Source organism: Eretmochelys imbricata, chromosome 2 (genome assembly GCF_965152235.1).
Source record: "Eretmochelys imbricata isolate rEreImb1 chromosome 2, rEreImb1.hap1, whole genome shotgun sequence".
NCBI classification, from domain to species: Eukaryota; Metazoa; Chordata; order Testudines; family Cheloniidae; genus Eretmochelys; species Eretmochelys imbricata.
The window spans coordinates 203706167-203726425 of NC_135573.1; the positions used below are offsets into that span (position 1 = coordinate 203706167).

At 41.0% G+C, this 20259-nt stretch overlaps 1 protein-coding gene across 1 annotated transcript in view; it reads right to left on the bottom strand.

Annotated features, from left to right (window-relative positions):
- Window positions 1-20259, bottom strand: part of PLCL2 (phospholipase C like 2) — a 185163-nt gene that overhangs the window by 61858 nt on the left and 103046 nt on the right. Inside the window, exons 2-3 of the mRNA XM_077811295.1 lie at window positions 16774-19257; window positions 12276-12479 (exon numbers count right to left, since the gene is read on the bottom strand). Coding sequence (XP_077667421.1) covers window positions 12276-12479; window positions 16774-19257 — 2688 coding nt within the window. The remainder of the gene's footprint in view (window positions 1-12275; window positions 12480-16773; window positions 19258-20259) is intronic.

Consider the following 20259-nt stretch of genomic DNA (forward strand, 5'->3'; position numbering starts at 1 on the left):
GGGACTGGAACACATGACTTATGAGGAGAGGCTGAGGGAACTGGGGATGTTTAGTCTATGGAAGAGAAGAATGAGGGGGGGATTTGATGGCTGCTTTCAACTACCTGAAAGGGGGTTCCAAAGAGGATGAATCTAGACTGTTCTCAGTGGTAGCAGATGACAGAACAAGGAGTAATGGTCTCAAGTTGCAGTGGGGGAGATTTAAGTTGGATATTAGGAAAAACTTTTTCACTAGGAGGGTGGTGAAACACTGGAATGCGTTACCTAGGGGGGTGGTGGAATCTCCTTCCTTAGAAGTTTTTAAGGTCAGGCTTGACAAAGCCCTGGGTGGATGATTTAATTGGGGATCGGTCCTGCTTTGAGCAGGGGGTTGGACTAGATGACCTCCTGAGGTCCCTTCCAACCCTGATATTCTATGATTCTATGATCCTTTTAAACCTGCTGCCTATTAATTTCTGGTTCTTGTGTTATGTGAAGGGGTAAATAACACTTCTTTATTTACTTTTTCCGCACCATTCATGATTTTATCGACCTCTAAATCATATTCTCTATTAGTTGTCTCTTCTCTAAGCTGAACAGTCCCAGTCTTTTGAATCTCTCCTCATATGGAAGCTATTCCATACGCCTAACATTTTTGTTGCCCTTCTTTGTACTTTTTCCATTTCTAATAACGCTTTTTTCAGATGAGGTGACCAGAACTGCCAGCATTCAAGGTGTGGACGTACCATGGATTTATATAGTGGCATTATTATATTTACTGTCTTCTTATCTGTCCCTTTACTAATGGTTCCTTAAATTCTGTTAGCTTCTTTGACTGCCATTGAATATTGAGTGGATGTTTTCAGAGAAATATCCATGATGACTTCAAGATCTCTTTCTTAAGAAACAGCTAGTTTAGACTCCATCATTTTGTAGGTATCGCAGGAATTGTTTTCTCCAATGTGCATTACTTCGCATTTATCAACACTGAACTTCATCTGCCATTTTGTTGCCTGGTCAGCTAGTTTTGTGAGATCTGTTTGTAACTCTTTACAATTAGCTTTGGACTTCACTATCTTGAGTAATTTTGTATCACCTGCAAACTTTGCCACCTCACTCTTTACCCTTTCTCAAAATCATTTGTGAATATGTTTAACAGCACTGCTCCCAGTACAGATCACTATGGGACACTGCTATTTACCATCCTCTACATTCTGAAAACTGACCATTTAGTCCTACCCTTTGTTTCCTGTCTTTTCACCAGTTACTGATCTATGAGAGGACTTTCCCTCTTATCCCTTGACAGGCCAAAATCTTTCTGAAATTCCAAGTACACTATATCCACTGGATCAACTTTGTCCACATTTACTGACACCATCAAAGAATTCTAATAGACTGGTGAAGCATGATTTCCCTTTAGAAAAGCCATGTCGCCTCTTCCCCAACAATTGTGTTCATCGATGTGTCTGATAATTCTGTTCTTTACTATAGTTTCAATCAATTTGCCTGGTACTGAAATTAGGCTTACTGACGTGTAATTTCCAGGATTGTCTCTGCAGCGTTTTTTAAAAACTGGCATCATGTTATTCCCCAGTCATCCAGTACAAAAGCTGATTTAAGTGACAGGTTACATAACACAGCTTGTAGTTCTGAAATTTCATATTTGATTTCCTTCAGAACTCTTGGGATGAATGCCATCTGGTCTTGGTGACTTATTACTGTTTAATTTATCAAAACCTCCTCTATTGATACCTCAGTCTGGGTCCTCAGATTTGTCACCTAAAAAGAATGGCTCAGGTGTGTGAACCTCCCTCACATCCTTTGCAGTGAAGAAGACCAATGAAAGAATTAATTTAGCTTCTCTGCAATGGTCTTGTTTTCCTTGAATTTAACTAGCTCCCTCATTTCTGCCTACCTCCCCTTTTTGAAGTTAAATGCTACTGTGGTGGGCTTCTTTGTTGTTCCCCCCTGAAAAGGTTACTAAACGTAATTACATTATAGTCATTACTACTGACTCAAGGTCAAACACTTGATCAAGTATGTGACCAGCTACATGAACTGAGCTTTGATAACCCCATAGTCACCCTGGTAGCCATAAAGCCCTGAACTGATGCTAAGGATTCATCATCCACATGGATGCTGAAGTCACTGAGCACCATCAGTTATAGTGTCTTCAACACCTTTTCTCTAATGTCAACTGACAAAGATTTGGGTTTGGAGAAAGATAATTAATAAACCAAGACTAGCCCAGCTTGACCCTACCCTAGGACTCTCATACAAAATGAATAAACTATGGTTACATCTATACATGAAGCTGGGTGTATGATTCCCAGCTCGAGTAGACATACTTGTGTGAGGTTTTATTGAGGTCACATCCTAAAAATAATAGTGTGGCTGCAGTAGCACAGGCAGTGGCAAGCAGTAGCATGGGCTAGCCATCCCAACTACAAAGTTGCCCAGACTCTCTGGATACATATCCAGGGCAGCTAGCCTATACTGCCGCTCGCAGCAGCATGTGGGCATCAGCCCATGCTACTATGGCTACATTTCTATTTTCTGTGAGCTATCTGGGTGACAGCTAGCATGCATATGTCTACTTGATCTGGAACTCACACCCCCAGCTCCAACTGATCCAGTTTTAGGCTAGGAGACCACCTACATGGTACAGAAACACCACCCCTTCTCCAATCCCCTTAGGCTCATACTGTACCAAAAACTTGACTGATACCAACTGTGTCAAAACAGGTCAAGCATATTATCTAACCAGGTTTCAGTAATACTTGTTAGATTAGGGTCTTCATCCAGACAGACAGGTTCTCTGTAATAGGTGGTTTCCTTTGTATGATGCCCCAGCATGCACTTTGCTGATATCATCGCTCTCATCACATTGCTGCAGACTGGGGACAAAATCAGTATTCTTTTCCTTGCCATTGCACAGTTTTAAATTTTTTTCACTATTCCTATTGTTTATCCTGTAGGGTATATGATATTAAGAAAAAAATGCAATGGTGTGGAAGAACCACTTGCCGTATCTCCAGGCTTCAGTCTGCAACACTGTTCAGTGATGGGTGTGATGACACCAGCCGAGTGCATGATGAAGTATCACATAGAGGAAGCTGCACTTCATGAACTTGAGGGGGAAAAAAACCCACATTGTTAAATGGTGAAAAAATACTATGAAATGTCCCCTTTACCCAGTCCCTAACCAAAATATCCTGATGCTTTTATAAAGTGTACAGATTACATTCAGGAGTCTTTCGCAGAGTCATCAACCTAGGAAAATAAGCATCTCAGTATTCTGGGAAACAGACTTAGGTTATTCTCATTACTTTTAAAATTAATATTCTGAAAACATGCCCTGACTCACTATATTGTAGACAAATATGGAACATCCTCCTTTTTAAAATTCCTGGGTAAAATTCTGGTCCCAATGAAGTCAATGGCAAAATCTCCACTGTCTTCTATGGAACCAGTATTTTAGCTCCTGTGTTTATCATTTCTATTTCCTTACTAAATGTCCACTTTACCCACAATACACATTAAGCATCCAATTCAACTACCACCAAAGATAACAGATGTCTTTCCACTGACTTCAAATGCGTAGTAAAACATACCCAAAATTTCAATGACACTGTAGTGAATGCTGACTGACTAGAATAACCTTTTTTATGCATTGTATCTTTTTGTTAAGAATATGTATAATAACAAGTGTCCTGGGATGTTCTAATTAAGTCATGCTTACTTGACTCAGTGTTTCTTTAATAACTATACTGTTCCTGTATTGTACTAAAGACTTTTCACCAGTTTTATCCCTGTAGTTCTGTACTCTTTAGTAATTACTTTATTGCAGACTAACTCTTTCATTGAAGAAGACTTGCATCCTATCATAGTTTATTGAGCAAATATATAGAGCCCTCTAGTCACTCACTGTGCAAACAAATTCTACTGAATAACTGTTGGTCACTTTGCTAGGGTAAATGTTTACTGTAGTTTTTACAGCCGAGAAAATATTTCTGTCAAAGAACTATTAAATATTAAATTACTGTATCTATCTGAGATAGACTGACCCTGAAACAGTGGGTGCTTTGAAATTTCCATATTAACCACATGCCACTTCCAGAATGAAAAAACAATGTAAACCAAAGATAGCCTATGCACTTACCATGGTAACCAAGGTTTGTTTGAAAAACATTCACAAGGTAATATTTGCTATCATCCTGATTTCACATTGATAGTAAATGACAAATTGGAGCAACTCTGTTAATACATAATTCTGAACAGACTGTGAGGCACATGCTAGCACAAAGTAAAAAAAGTAAGAAATTATTATTATGGAGAGTGATAGTCTCTCTCTAAGTTAAGACTGAATTTGTCTTCCCATTATATACCTAATTTTCACAACTACCTCCTAACTTAACAGTAGCAGGCCAAAAAACAAAAAAAAAGAATGTCCTTGGAATTTGTGAACAGAAAGTGTCCTTGCCTGAGCATCTTAATTTCAACTTGCCCCAAAATGTAAGAAAATGTATCTAGTGTCAAAGTCAGTTTCAGACTCTCCTCTGAGGTGTCCACCCCATTAAATAATTACAAAGCACAGGCTGGATCCCCTTCATGTCTCTCCTCCATCTAGTGAAAAGGCTAATGTTTATATAGTCCCCTTTATTTCCCATTACACCCTGCCAGAAACTAGGATACTAATATGGCTGCCAACAAAAATGGTTACCCACCTTTTTATAACTGTTGTTCTTCAAGATGGGTTGTTCGTGTCGATTCTATTCTAGGTGTGCGCGTGCTCACGTGCGCAGTCATTGGAGATGTTTGACTTAGCGGTATCCCTAGGGCCAGCTGTGTTGCCCCGTTGAGTGTCACGCTCATGCCCTGGTATATCAGGCGCTGCCGGCCCTACGCCCTCTCAGTTCCCTCTTGCTGACAACTCCAACAGAGGGGCAGGAAGGCAGGTAATGAAATGGGCATGAACAACACATCTCGAAGAACAAGAGTTACGAAAAGGTGGGTAACCGTTTTTAATTCTTCAAATGCTTGCTCATGTTGATACCATTGTAGGTGACTCCCAAGCAGAATCCTTGGAGGTGGGCTCAGAGTTCAAGGCATTGCAGATTGTAGCACTGCTCTGCTGAAGCCAGCATTTTCTCGAACTAGCTGGGACATGACCTTGTTCAGAAATGCCAGGTGCGGGCACAGCTGACCTTTGTCCTTGAAGACCATATAGGACAGTTCTAAAGTGAGCCCTGATCTCTGACACCTTATGGGTCAATGTTATAGCGACCAAGAAAGAAACCCTCCAGGAGAGAAGCAGGAGGGACCAGGAAGCCCAGGGTTCGAAGAGATGACCCGTGAGCCTGGACAGCACAAGATTCAGGTCCCAAGGGGGGACCAGTTCCTGGACGTGTGGGTAGAAGCGCTCCAGCTCTTTCAAGAATCACGCTGTCATGGGATGGGCAAAGAGAAACCTGTCCTGGACCAGGGGATATAGCAAAGAGATAGCCCCCAGGTGGACTTTGATGGAAGAGAGGGACAACTGTTGAAGCTTCGGATGCAGCATTTAATCCAGGATGTCCTGAAGCGAGGCCAGTGAGGCCCAAAGGCGCTGCTCCCAGGCCCAATATTGGAATCTTTTCCATTTTGCCAGGTAAGTTGTCCTGGTTGAAGGATTTCCTACTGCTGAGTAAAACTTGCTGAACATGGGCCAAACATGCCCTTTTGTCCATGCTCAGCCAAGCTGTCAGGTGCAGCGCCGCCAGGTTCAGATGCAGCAGGTTGTCGGGGTACTGCAACAGCAGATCTGGTTAAAGAAACAGCTGAAGAGGGGCGGCTGTCGACAGGTACAACAGCATGCTGAACCAGTACTGATGGGGTCACGGGGATGATTCTTGCTCTGTCCTGCTTGACTTTCACCAGGACCCTGTGGATCAATGGCACCGGCAGAAAGGCATACATGAGTGCCCCTGACCAAAGGATGAGGTCCGAAAGGGAACCTTTGTCCAGACCCTGGATGGAGCAAAACTGGTGTCTCTTCCTGTTCTGCCTGGACATGAACGGGTTCACCTGGGGAGTTCCCCACCTTTGGAAGATTACATTGACCACCTCCAGATGGAGAGACCACTCCTGGCGAGACGAGAAGGTCTTGTTGAGGCGATCTGCTAGGACATTCTTGGAGCTGGGTAAATGGGCGGTGATTAGACGAATGGCATGCTGCACACAGAAGTCCCAAAGGCTGAGCGCCTCCTGACAAAGGGCCCCCTCCTGCCTGTTGATGTAATACATCGTGGCGGTATTGTCTGTCAGGACCTGCACCGCCTTGCCTTTCAGGTGAGGCAAAAACACCTGGCAGGCCAGGCATTGATAAGGAGGGCTAGATTGTCCCATAGCCAACGGCCCTGAGTGCTGAGCTCACCCAGCTGGGTTCCCCAGCCCGGATTCGAGGCGTTGGAGACCAGGGTAAGCAATGGGGACGGTATCGCAAAGGGAACCCCCTGCAGCACCAACTAGCCACCAATTGAGGGACAAAATGACATGGCTCATCACCATAACCATTTGGTCCAGGGAGTGCCTATTGGGGATATAGACAGAGTCCAGGCACACCTGCAGAGGCCGCAGATGGAGTTGAGCATGGCTGACACGTACATGCATGTGGCCATGTGCCCCATCAGATGTAGGCAGGTGTGGGCTGTAGTGAGCAGGTGGTTCCTTAAATGGCAGATTAGATCCACCATGACCCAAAAACATTCTTCTGGAAGGAAGGCCCTGGCCCGCGTGGAGTCAAGAATGTCCCAGATGACCTCTATGCATTGGACTGGCGTTAATGTGGACTTTTCTGTGTTTATCAACAGGCCCAGGTCACAGCAAGTGGAGTGCACCAGGTCGAGGCTCCTCTGCACCTGATCCAGAGACTTGCCCTTGATGAGCTAGTTGTTGAGGTACGGAAACAAGTGGACCCCCCCCCGGATGTCTGAGGTGCACTTTGTGAACATCCTCAGAGCCAAAGAGAGTGCCGTGAACTGGAAATGGTGTCCTCCCACCATAAAATGGAGTAAGCACCTGTGGCCTGGGAATATAGAAATATGGAAGTAAGCGTCTTTCAAGTTGAGAGCGATGTACCCGTGTTCCGTATCCAGGATGGGATGATGGCAGTCAGGGAGACCATGAGAAACTTCAACTTCTTGAGAGACTTGTTGAGGCGATGCAGGTCCATGATGGCTCTGAGGCCCCCTTTTGCTTTCGGGATTAGGAAATAGCAGGAGTAGAACCCCTTTCCTTTCATGCCCCTCCATGGCCCCCAGATGCAGCAGGTTCTTGACCTCCTAAATGAGGAGTTGCTTGTGAGAAGGGTCCCTGAAGAGGGACGAGGAAGTGGGGAGGGGGGGCTAAAAATTGCAGGGTATAGACACGAGCTATTATGACCAGGACCCCATGGCCTGATGTAACCTGCAACCAGGCACAGTGATGGGGAAAAGGTGGTTGAGGAAATGTAGCAGTGGATCTGGGGAATTAGCTGGAGTGTCACTCTCAAACATGCCATCAAAACAAATGCTTCTGCCCTGCAGAATGGTTGGCCTGGGCAGGCTGCACAGTGGGAGACAGAAGGGCAGTGACAACTAAATGCGATGTCCCTGTCCCTTCTTCTAGCAAGCCCAGAACAAGGCTGCTATGACCTTGGTGGTGGGGGTGGCCAGAAATGCTTACGTGCTGACTGTGGCGTGTGAATGCCCAGTGAACAGAGGTTGGCTTTGGTGTCCTTCATTCCATGCAGCCTTGCATCCATATGATCACAGAACAGACTGTTCCAATTGAAAGGGAGGTCTTGAATGGAGTTCTGCATCTCCGGGGAGAGTCCAGTGGTTTGAAGCCAGAAGCTCATCGCCATCGTGGACACCACCATCCTGGCTGCCAAGACTGCCATATCCACGCCATCTGAAGGGCACACCAGGTTGCCATGGTACCTTCCTGCACCAGAGTGACAAATTCTTGGACCCAGTCTTGTGGGAGGGACTCCTCAAACTTATGGAGAATGTCCCATAAATTGAAGTTATAATGGCCCAAGAGGTTCGCCACCCGAAACTGTAGACTTAGAGTGGAATAAATTTTTCTTCCAAACAAGTCCAGTCGCCTGGCCTCCTTATTTCTTGAGGTGGAACTAGAGTGCCCCTGTCTCTCCTTTTCATTGGCTGTGGAGATCACCAACAAGCTGGGGGGAAGCTGGGTATAATAATACTCAAAATTTTGGCTGGGACAAAGTACTTTTTCTCAGCATGGTTTGAGGTGGGAGGGATGGAGGAGGGCATCTGCCAAATGGCCCTGGCAATTCTGAAGACCCTTTCATGCCGGTAGTGCGACATGGGTAGGGGTCGAGGCTGACAGGACGTTGAACAGGGTGTCCTCCTGTTCAGCCATCAACTCCACTTCCAGGCCCAAGTTTTCAGACAATCACTGAAATAAGACCTGGTGGTTTTTAACATCATCAGGCAGGCCGGCTCTGGAGCGTACCACAATTGCCTTGTAGGAGGACTGCAACGGTGGAGGGGGAGACTGGTCTTCCTCCTCCGCTGGGGAGGATGGCTTGGGGGTAGGCACAGGCTCCTGAGACTCAGCCACCGGGTGTGCTTCTGGTACCGGACCTGCTGCCGATGGCTGCTGTTCTGTGGCAGCGGCCAACGAGTGGACCGAAGGGGCATCACCATGAGCAGAACCCCCCAGGCATTCCAACATGGCCACTGCGCTGGCCACTTGCCTGGCTGCCATTGTCCCGGTATCACCAATGTTGGCTTGGACATCCAATCTTGTCACTGGGTATGAGGCGATGGGCTGAAGCGGCCCTGAGATCCAGAGGAGTCCCCTTCTGGAGACCATGGAGGGGCCGTAGAGGCCACTGACACCAGGGACTGGTGCCCCGCCTGAGGGGACTGGTACCGACGGTGCGGTGACCGGGGACAGTGCCGAGGAGCTTGGAGGCGGGAAGGAGATGGGATTGGTGATAGGACAACTTCCAGGATGGTGACCGGCACCGGTAATAGGGGGATTGATGCCTCTCTCTCGGCAAGCCGCGTTGAGATGACGGCGACCATGACTGTGGGGACGGTGACTGACGGTGAGTCTGTGCCAATCTCGACAATGGCACTGGTGTCAAGCAGTGCAAAGGTGAAGAGCACGCCATCGTCTCAAGGGATCGGCGGTGCTCCACCACTCCCTGGGGAGCTACATCGGCTGGCTTGCCCTCTTGGGGAGCCTTAGCCAAAGCCTGCAGCACTAGATTCACTGGCAGCACAGGCGGCTTCTGCTCCTTCATTGCCTGAGCTCTCAAAGGCATTGGTGCCAGTGGGGAAGTTGGTCCAGTCTCAACTTGCAGGAATTGGAGGAGGACCTTTTACTGCACTAACGGTCCCAACTAGAGAGGGCCGACTGCAGGGCTCTGGGGTGGACGGGTGATCTGGGGCAGGTTCTTTGCTTACTGTCAACTGGCCCTTCTCTGACGGCGGTGGGGAGCTGTGCTTCTTTGCCCTCTTCTTTGGTACCAGCGACATAAAGTGGTGCCGGGTGGGCCCCGGTGGCGTACTTCATACCGATGCTGAGCAGACTCCATAAGAAAAGCTCTGAGCCGGATGTCCCACTCCTTCTGCGTGCGAGGCTGAAAGTTTTTACCAATCCAGCACCTCTCTTTAATGTGCACTTCCCTCTAGCACTTGAGACAGCTGCCATGGGGTTGCTAACAGGCATAGACCAGTTACAGGATTTGCAGGGCTTAAAACCCGAAGACCGGGACATGCCCCATCGGAGTCAGAGTCCCCACTGGGACCTAACTACTAACAAACTACTACAATAAACAGGTACTTAACACAAATAATAACTATATACAAAGCCTTAAGGCACACAGTTTGAGATAAGAAAAACCGCTAGCCCTTGATGAGCAAGGAAAGGCACTCTGACTGACCACCACGGGCGGTGAAAATGAACTGAGAGGGTGTAGGGCCGGCAGCACCTGATCTATGAGTGCATGAGTGCAGCACTCAAGGGGGCGACACAGCTGGCCCTACGGAGACTGCTAAGGCAAAAACCCCCGACGACTGTGCTCATGGGCGTGCGCACACCGACAACGGAATCAACATGAGCAAGCACTCGAAGAAGGAGGAATCTGCTTATGAACCTTAAAAGGGCCTGTGTATCCCATGACATCCATTAGATTCAAATGTAACCATGTGAAATTTTACCATTAGTTCTCAGCCCACAATAAAAAATTTTCTGAAATGTTTCTGTCAAATTAGACAAGGGATTTCCAAGATAAAGAGGTTCCAAAAAATGAAGTGTGTCTCATTTTTTATCATATCTTCAAAATCGCTTTGCTCTAGAAATTCCACTTTTTTCCCTGCTGATCCTGGCATGTGTTGTTGCCTTTATCTTTTTTTGGGGAAGGAGATGATTTGTGTGTACAACTTTGCAGATATGATCTCCTTTTATATGTACATAATGAATTCTTTATTTCTGCTGGTTTTCTATAAAGCATGCATCAAGTCAAAGCACGCTTTATATTCCAACAATGCACAGACTAAAAGAGGAAAGGAAAAGCCACATGAAAGACAAAGCCTCATGGTAAGAGGAATATGAGAAAGAAAGAAAGAAAGAAAGAAAGAAAGAAAGAAAGAAAGAGGAGGTATGAAACTCTCTGGGAAGGAAAGGTCTATCTTGGTGCAACTTGCAAAGTTTTCTGGGAGTTCTGTCACTGAGAAATCCTTTTTTTTTTTTTTTTTTTTTGGAACAGTTGAAATGCCCAGGCAAATAATTTCACCACCCTGGAGTTAAGGTTGAATAGACATAACAATGACCCTTTTTTGAAAATTCTTTAAGAGAATTACCATTTAAAAAAATCCTAATTCTAAAAATCCAGATATTCCAAATTTATGGATAGTATAGAAATGCCCAGAAAGGAGCAACTGTGCTCCCATTGTCACCAACCTCAGAACAACCAGACATTTAGACACATTTTCCATGGACAACAACAGAGGTTCATTTTATCTGTGATTTATCTGTAATCCCAACAATTAAGAACACTTTGTACTATAATATCCTAATCTTACAGTAATTACACAGTATGGTATCGTTTAAACCAAACTGCACCTGTGTTTACATCACTGAGCCATGCACCGATCCCATAGTTCTACCTGAACTCCTAGTTAACTAATTTTTCTTTCTACAAACAGTAATACCATGTGAGCTCCTGTAAGTATGAAGGGTCTGGTATGGTTACTATTCCAAAGCTATTTGTGCCAGGAAATTAGCTCTAAAATGTAACTCCATATACATATTTTCAGATCCTAGGTTAATGGTTCAATTTTCTAATTTTTTTAAAAAGGGAAACAGTTGCGCTGTTTTGTTTGAAAACACAACACTAATAGAAAAATCCTGGAAGAGAATATCTACATATCATCATATTCCAATTTTAGAGGAGTTCATTTAAAAAAATCAAAAGCTCTAACCCTATGTGACAGATTGTCTCTTCCCCATGTCATATTTCTGCAACTGAAATCAGGTGGAGGTTTTAAACTGTTGGATTTTCCTCCTTATATATACATAATGTAAACTACATAATTCATCACTCTGCTACAGCATTCATATCCTTTAGTCTTTTTTTACACAGTTCTTTCTTTCCCCATGCAGTATACTTTTGATATTTTTATGTATTTCTGAATATTTCTAGTTTCTAAAGACACCATCTACAGATTTGCTAAAGTTTAGAACAGCTAAAGTGAAAATTAGAGCTGATTATAGAATGTACAACTGCCAAAATAAATGAGACGTACAGGGACAGATGCAACATATATATATATATGAAAAAAAAATGAGGATTTCAACAGTATCACGCTGCTCATAAAATCACAGTTCCTAAAAACATTAACATTTTCTACTCTTTGAATCAACGGTGAAAAGAACTACAGCTCTATAAATTCAAAAATGTAATGTAACAAATCACTATGCACCCGTGAAAAAGCTATCAATATGCAAAAAGTTACAAGTTAATACGTAAACAGTTAAATTTCATATTTACATACACTAATACAAAGTCTTGTGAATTTGCATGAGGTGAGAGGTATTAATTTTTACATTCACCGCACATAAAAACAGTGTCAGATGCTGAATGTTCATGGGAATAAATTTTCAAGCACAAGTAATGAAGTATGAAATAGGAAGTCATAGATTAGAATGACCTTTCAAAACAGGCATGGTACAGTATATTATAAAAAGAAAGTCTTTCAAGCAGCATACATAAACCACAAAGGACTACTCACTATGTCATACGCAGTTACAATCTTTTTCAAGACCTCTGGAACAGTCCCTTGTATCTCCATAGTGGGATACTGATCACTGAGATTCAGTAGTACCAGTGGTGTACTCTCAGGTCCAACCAAGCGGGTAGACACTGCCAGAATACACTGCATAAGATTTGCTACAGGAGAAAGGCCACATAATTCTTTGAATGAAACGACTGCATTCTGTTAAAAAGAAAATAAAGAAGTTACTTTACAGTTAAACATGCTTTTTAATCTCTCATTCATTCAGTTTAATAGACTTATATTTCATTGTGTAATAGTTATAACCCAGCGATGGTGTAGAATTATCAATGGTTTCGTCCTGGAAAAATTGCAGTTTTCCAAAGTACCATAGATATTTGCAATATTTTATTTATCAGAGATATTAAAAATTCAAATAGACTTAAAATCCTGCTACAGAAAATAAATGTTACTTAGAATAAAGAGGTTGTAATATGCTACTATTAACTTCAATTTGTCAATGAATATAAAAACAATGAACTACTAATCCATGTTGATTGAACAAGCTTTTGAAAAGTTTCAGAAAGTATTTAAAATGTTTTTAAATCCAACTGCTTAAATGTTATGTGCTGAATGTCTCAAATAAACTTAGTAAGGTGGAGGGGGCAAGTCAGTCCATTTGTAACTTTAAACATACCTATTGTATGTCAGCATTCTCCAGACATGCTGAGGATCTGCTGGCTCCCACTTGGTGTGATGCCAGAACGCTGAACTCCACTAGTGATGTCACACTATCACTTAGATGACCTTCTAAGAGTACTTGTTAAACCCAATATTATACATATTCCAAGAGTTTATAGTATTTTTATTTTGTAGGCTAGAATATAAAATATATATGTTTAAACTTAAGAAACATTGAAATATTGTAAACATCAGCCATTTATCTTAATCCTATAAAATGATTCCAGCCTCCTGTCAACTCCCATGATGGGAGTGCTCTCCACCATAGTGAATTTAGGGTTGTTGCACCAAGTGGGAGGTGGCGATCTGTGGCAAGTCTGGAGTTTGTGGACCTGTAAGAGAAAAATAAGTAAGTTTAAGTATCAAATGTTCCAAGTGCTCCTCTTATCTTGGTCATTTGGGATATTCTGCACATATTTTAAAGCATATGACATATAGCATATATAGCATATAGGTCTTGAGTGACATTTTTACTTTCTGAAAGACCCTTTATACTGCCAGAAGGGTGTAAAGTTTTAGTGTAAATGGGAATCAGGGCTTAAATACGTAGGCCACTTTTAACAGACAATCCACATCAAGTTGACCTCAACCTATTTTTAAAAAGAACCTATTATGTATAAATTTGTATACATAAGTTATTTCCAGTGCAGTGACTGGTACATCACACAACTATTAACATCAATTTTTAATTGTGAGAGTAATTAGCCATTGGAACAATTTAACCTAGGGGTTGTGATCGATTATCCAATACTGACAATTTTTAACTCAAGATTGGATATTTTTCTAAGAAAATATGTTCTAGGAATTATTTTGTGGAAGTTCTATGGCCTGTGTTACACAGGAGGTCAAACTAGATGATCACAATGGTTCCTTATGGCCTTGGAATCTATTAATTTTGCCTTTCAAATAATTTGTTTTCACTGTTTAGTAAACCAAGGCTATTTGTAATAATTAGATTGGAATTTAATAAAACAACAGGACATCTGAAAAGACAGGCCTTATACTGATCTTCATTCATAGATCTCAAACTTTACAAATGTGGATAAACATTACAAACAGCAATTTTACAGAAAAGAAAACTAAGACCCAGAGAAGTTAAGTGGCTTGTCTAAGGGTACATAGCAAGTCAGTGGCAGGACGGTGAGCAGAATTCAGGTCTTCTGGCTCCCAGTTTGATGTCTTACCCACTAGGCCACGCTGACTTTCATGATTTTCTGCACTGCCAAGCAAAGTGGATGTTCTATACCCTATCCAGTATAATCACTGACATCATACACTCAGCTGTGATACTGATACAAGCTTTTGTATTACTAACACTAATATTGCTGACTACAGAAAAAAGGCCTAGTATGGATAAAGGGATTCTAATGATTACTCAAACAAAATCTTGGTGTAGTTCACTATACTCCTATGTGTACTTTATTCCATGAAATACTTTTCTATTTCATATTTAGAATCCCTAGATACCCGAAGTTGTCTGTCTTTCTAGTTGCTATATCATGGCAATTATAGTAGTAAATGAATATGTAATTAAGAAATTAAACTATTTCAAATTCCCTGACATACATTTTGCAATTGTCTGTATTTTAATGGGATTTTTTCATTTATTTTTAGGACAGTTTATACACGGTGTAGCGGAGATTATATTTATATTACAATTTAAATTTTTATAGACACATTATGCAAATCTGTCAGTTAAAATAATCAAAATTAGCATTCTATCATTCACCTAAACTATATCCCTCTTGGGGACATTTCCAGGTACGCTACTGATAAATTGGGAAGATGTAAGTACATCTTTCAAAGTAACAGAATGAAATGCATACAAGGAAATTCCTTCCCATGCACTGACCCTAAAAAACCCTACTAAATTACGTTTTTCAAAAACACACCAATCTGAAAAATAAAATAGCATACTAGTTACAAGCACACCTTCTTATTGTAAATTCAAGTCTTAGGATCCAGGTTTCCCCTTAAGGCACTTTAAAAAAATCTCCTAGCCTATACACAAAATGGAATTAGAGCCTCTCGTTAATTACAGATTAAATTCATATCTAGTCTGCAATCTGAATCTCATTTATCAGTCATAATCATTCCTCCACATTTTGCTAATAATCTTTGCTTATGGAATGGAATGGGGAAGTTGTAGGAGACTGGACACAATTCATAAGAACAAGTGTGCAACACATCATGCAAATCTGTCAGTTCAAATAATCAAAATTATTCTATCATCCACCTCAACTATATTTGTCTTGGGGACATTTCCAGCTATGCTAGTAATAAGATGGGAAGATGTAAGTGCATCTTTCAAAGTAACAGAATGAAATGCATAAAAGAAAACTCCTTCCCTAGCACTCCTAAAAACCCTAATAAAATTACATTTTTCAAAAACACACCAATTCTGAAAAATAAAATAGCATGCTAGTTACGAGCACACCTTCTTTTTGTATATTCAAGTCTTAGATCCAGGCTATCCTTGATTAAGACACCTTAAAAGAAATCTCCTAGACAGTACACAACGGAATAACAGACCTTCCTTAATTACAGATTAGATTCACATCCAGTCTGCAACCTGAATCTCATTTACCAGTCATAATCATGCCTCCAAATTTTGTTTGTGATCTTTGCATATAATAATGTCTTTGGCATAAATCATACTGAATGGAATGGGGAAGCTGCTGGATACAATTCAGAAGAACAAGTATAATCTTTAAAGTTTGCAATACTGTTAAAATCTTTCATTATTACAACTTTCAACATAACTTTTGTTTATGAATAAAGTTATCTGCACTGATATACAGTACAAACACACACCCTTTTAAAATCTGGAATTGAGCCTCAAGCACGTTTCTCTGAACGAGTTTTTCCTTAAAGTCATATAAAATAAGAAGATTTAATAGGTAACTTTTTTGATACGGTTATACTTAATTTTATTTTTTAGTGCTAGGACTTTTACTGTAGTTTTTATATAGTTAAAAGCTTCATCAAACAGAATATTAATCTTTACATTTTTCTCTACTTCTGTCCTAGATCAGTTCTTGTACCAGGAATCTTTATCAACACCCAAAAGATGCAATCCAACAGTGGGATCCATAACCCAGCATCTTAGCCTACACTACTTCCTATCATTCTGTGATACTGAATTTATTTGATATTGCAGTCTTTGAAACACGCCCTTTAGGGGAGAAGGAGTAACTCCATCCCCATTTAAAGTGTTTGTAAAATACTAGTGCTCTTTTGGATCCTGGGAAGGGAAAGATCTCTTTGAAAGATCTCCTAGTGATGTGAAGAAATTTTTCACCTCATAAAGAGATGAGGAAGCCATTATGCTATGTTCCATTTACAGAGTCCTTGAGAATTCTTTCAGATATGAGGGGTCTTTGAATATATAGTAAACTGTTCACAAGTTTTGTTATTGTTAGTAATGTTTTCTCCCTGCACTTCTTTTTTACGTAAGTTCTTGAAGCTGAAAAGTAGCCTCTACCTTTTTCTCCAGTATATCTAGTATATTCCTTCTCAAGAAATAGGGCCAATTAATAGGCTTGAATTGTAGCACAAACCATGTGTTTGTACCAGGAGTTATCTTAATATCATCCAGCTGCTGTTCAAATAGAGTCTGTTTTTAAATTCGTTCAGCATAAAAACGTGATAAATCAATACTATTATAAAATGCAGTTAACATTTACATATCTATGTAACACACACTGCAGACACACCATAATGCAAAAGTACAACTGTGGCAAAAACATTGATAATTTCATCGTAAAAACTGTACCTGCATATTTTCTCTCAAATCCGTAGCATCCCGTATAGGCTGGAGAGCATTCTTGAATACTTCATCTATGGTCTTAATCCATAATGTTCTCATAGAGGCATATTCCCTGGATTTCTTTCCTTTCCTCACTGAGAGGCCCCGTTTATGAGGTTTCCCACCACCCCTTCGATTAGTAATGGCAACATGTACAAACAAGAAAGCATGTGCTAAAATTTCTCCAGTTAAAGATTGCAGTGGAACATGCCTATAGCCTGTCTGTAAACACTCAAAGGGAATAGTGTACTGCCCAATAAATTCATCCCCAATGTAATCATCATCTAGTACTACAAAACGCATGACGGCTAGTTCAGGAAGATTAATTTGAAATTCAAAACTTTCATCAAAAATTGGATTGTCTCCATTCTGATGCACAGTTTTTGTCCTTTTTTCTGCACAGTCTGCTGGGATTCCATGAATTTCTACATATACATAAGGATCTACAACATCACCTTTGGCACCTGACCCTTTGGGTTTAGGAAAGTTTTGCCCACTAATAATTTTAACATGAAGAAGTTGAGGTGAAACTCCAGGCACAGTATCTTTTGTATTTGCACTGAAGAAGGATACTTCCTCTCGCATGATGGCAGGACGAAGGACATAGCCACAATTCCCATTTTGTCGAAACCAACCAATGTTAAGGTCCATCATTAGGCCAGGTGTCTGAAAGTTCATGGCTACTATCTGACAGCCACACTTCCAAAAATCCTGGGGATTCATATTACTAGAGTCAATCCTCATAGGACTAGGAAAAACCCTGGCAAGAAAACGTTTGTTGTAATTTACAAAATCTCCTGGATATTCATTGGCATATTTGCTAGCAAGCACTTCATTAAATGAACAAACTTCCCAGTATTTCTGAAGCTGAAATGAGACTTGAAACTCTTTGAACTGAACTGATTTACATATGCTTACCAATTCGGAAAGCTCTTTGCAAAGCTGAAATCGTTTCACTATCACAGTGTTCTGTTGTTCTGCTCCCTCTTTCCCTACTCTTTGTGACATTTCTGCTCCTTCATCTTCATCTGTAACATCTCCCTCTTGCCCAGAGCAATTAGAGGAAAGCTTCTTTGCTTTAATTAGTATTTTCCCTTTAAGTGAGTCAGGTGAGGGAAGATAAGACTCTTCTATGTTTGGAGACTGTGTGTGTAGCTTGTCCCCCAAAATTTTCATGTGTTGAACCATTACTTTCTGCTGCTTAATAGAACAATGATTTTCTAAACACAGAATAAGAGGGTATTCTGAAGCAAAAAATGCGTACTTGTTAATAATGTCAATTACACTGCGGAAGACTATCTGTGATGTCATTGTATGTCCTGTATAAATTACAGGCTCATTATCTGGACCATCCCATACATCCAATTCAACACTTCGGCAACCCATTTTTAGAGCACGAATATATCCTGTGATATCAGATGGACCTCGGAACTGGTCCTCTATCAAGTATGTATTGTGAGATGAGTTTATGAAATAATGGGATAAAGGTTGTTTCATATCCTGACAAACTTTTTTATGCTCTGGATCAAATATATGACAGTCAGGTGAAGTAAGATAGTTAGTAAAACCATCTATAGAGAGCCAGCCCTTTTCCTGGCCCTCTTTTGATGGTTCATATTTGTGAATAATTTCAAGGCTTATTTCTTCTGTGACATGTGCCATTCCCTGTTCTGCTTCTAAAAACATCATAAGGTCCTTGGTATCTAGGAATTCTTTATTGCTGGAAAACTGAACCAATAAGAAGTAGATCTCAGGTCGGGTACAAAGCTCATGGAAAACTTCAATAAATTCTTCCTTTGTGATTTCAGTACCAGTTTTGTCCTTGGATCTATGTAACTCTTTGAACTTCAGCTCAATTTTACTTGTTTTTAAACCCGGATTTAATTTTTTTATGAACTGCACAGCTTTATACAGGGCTATATGTCCAAAATTATCTGCATCAGTTTCACTGAACATTTGTGAAACCCATGAAGTCCGCATATTATCTTGGCTACTTTCTATCATATCTAGTGTATGTTTTCCATAAGAAATTAGGTATCTTAGCCCAGTAACCCAAATGTTTGCAACATCTGCTGAGTTAGCAACGAGATCTAGAGACTCATAATTATCTCCATAAATAATGGAAAATGCACAGTCTTCTGATATCTGGTCATAAATTCCATTGCTGCGGAATATATCTGTATTTTTTCCTGTTCTCACTTCTTTGATTGATTTAATATCAATCTTTGCTTTTTCTGAATCCTTCTTTGAAGGTTCCCAACGCAGGGACTGCATATCTGCATCTAAAAGAAAGTACCGGTGATATACTCTAGAGTTGGACCGAAACTTTTTGAGCTCAGAGCCTTCAACCATTGCATTAATACAGTCACTTGCACTACTGATCTTCTTCTCAGTCGGCATGCTGCTAAATGACACAGTCTTCTTCCGTTCTCTCTTTTGTTTCGTACCATCCTGTGGATAAAAAAAAAAGTCAATATGAGCTTGTTTATATGACATGCAAGATCTTTATGATCAAAGTTCAAAAATTAATTGAGGAAAATCTAAAGAAGGTATGTTGGACAACAAATCTTTTGCTCTGACACCACAAATGCAAAATCTGACATATTAACAACTGCTAATAATTGTGTTTGCATACCTATGTATCTGGCATTTTTAAAAAATGTTTTTTTCTGTATCACAAAGCTTAGGTTTTGTATGCCTACAAAATTTTTGGTTTTAAAAGTAAAAAATGCATAGTATTTTGTTAGTAGCAGCATGATGAAGTAGGTATCTCACATTCTACTAACAAGATGGTGGGAAATAATCTGTTCCCCTGAGCCCTCATGCAGTCCTTGTAATTATTTGTAGATCCCTGACACGGTATTAAATAGAGTGCTTAGATATCATGGTGATAGGATCCTTAGAAATACCAGAGCCAGACTGATACACAATTAAAGAGACAGGTCATGTCCTCACAGAACTTACAATCTAAGTACTGACAGGCAAAACAACACACACATAGCTCTTCCTCGCTCCTTATCCTGCCCACTGACCATCCCCGATACACATTCTTCCCAACCTGAACTGGAGAAATTCTCCACTAGCCATATCTAGCTGCTTTACGGCAGCTTAATAATTTTAGCAGACAGGATAGTCTGATGGGGAATATTGGGATGTACAGTAGTGATTTGGGGGACAGTCTTTGCTGAGATTATTGGGATGTAGAAGGTGTCACATAAGAATTTAAGGAAGAATTTAAAGGGGACAGGTGAAGACATGGAGGACCAGGTTGGCAATAGTGGTTCAGCCTCAACCTTAGAACAAAAAGAAAAGGAGTACTTGTGGCACCTTAGAGACTAACAATTTATTTGAGCATAAGCTTTCGTGAGCTAGAGCTCACTTCATCGGATGCATACTGTGGAAACTGCAGAAGACATTATAAACACAGAGACCATGAAACAATACCTCCTCCCA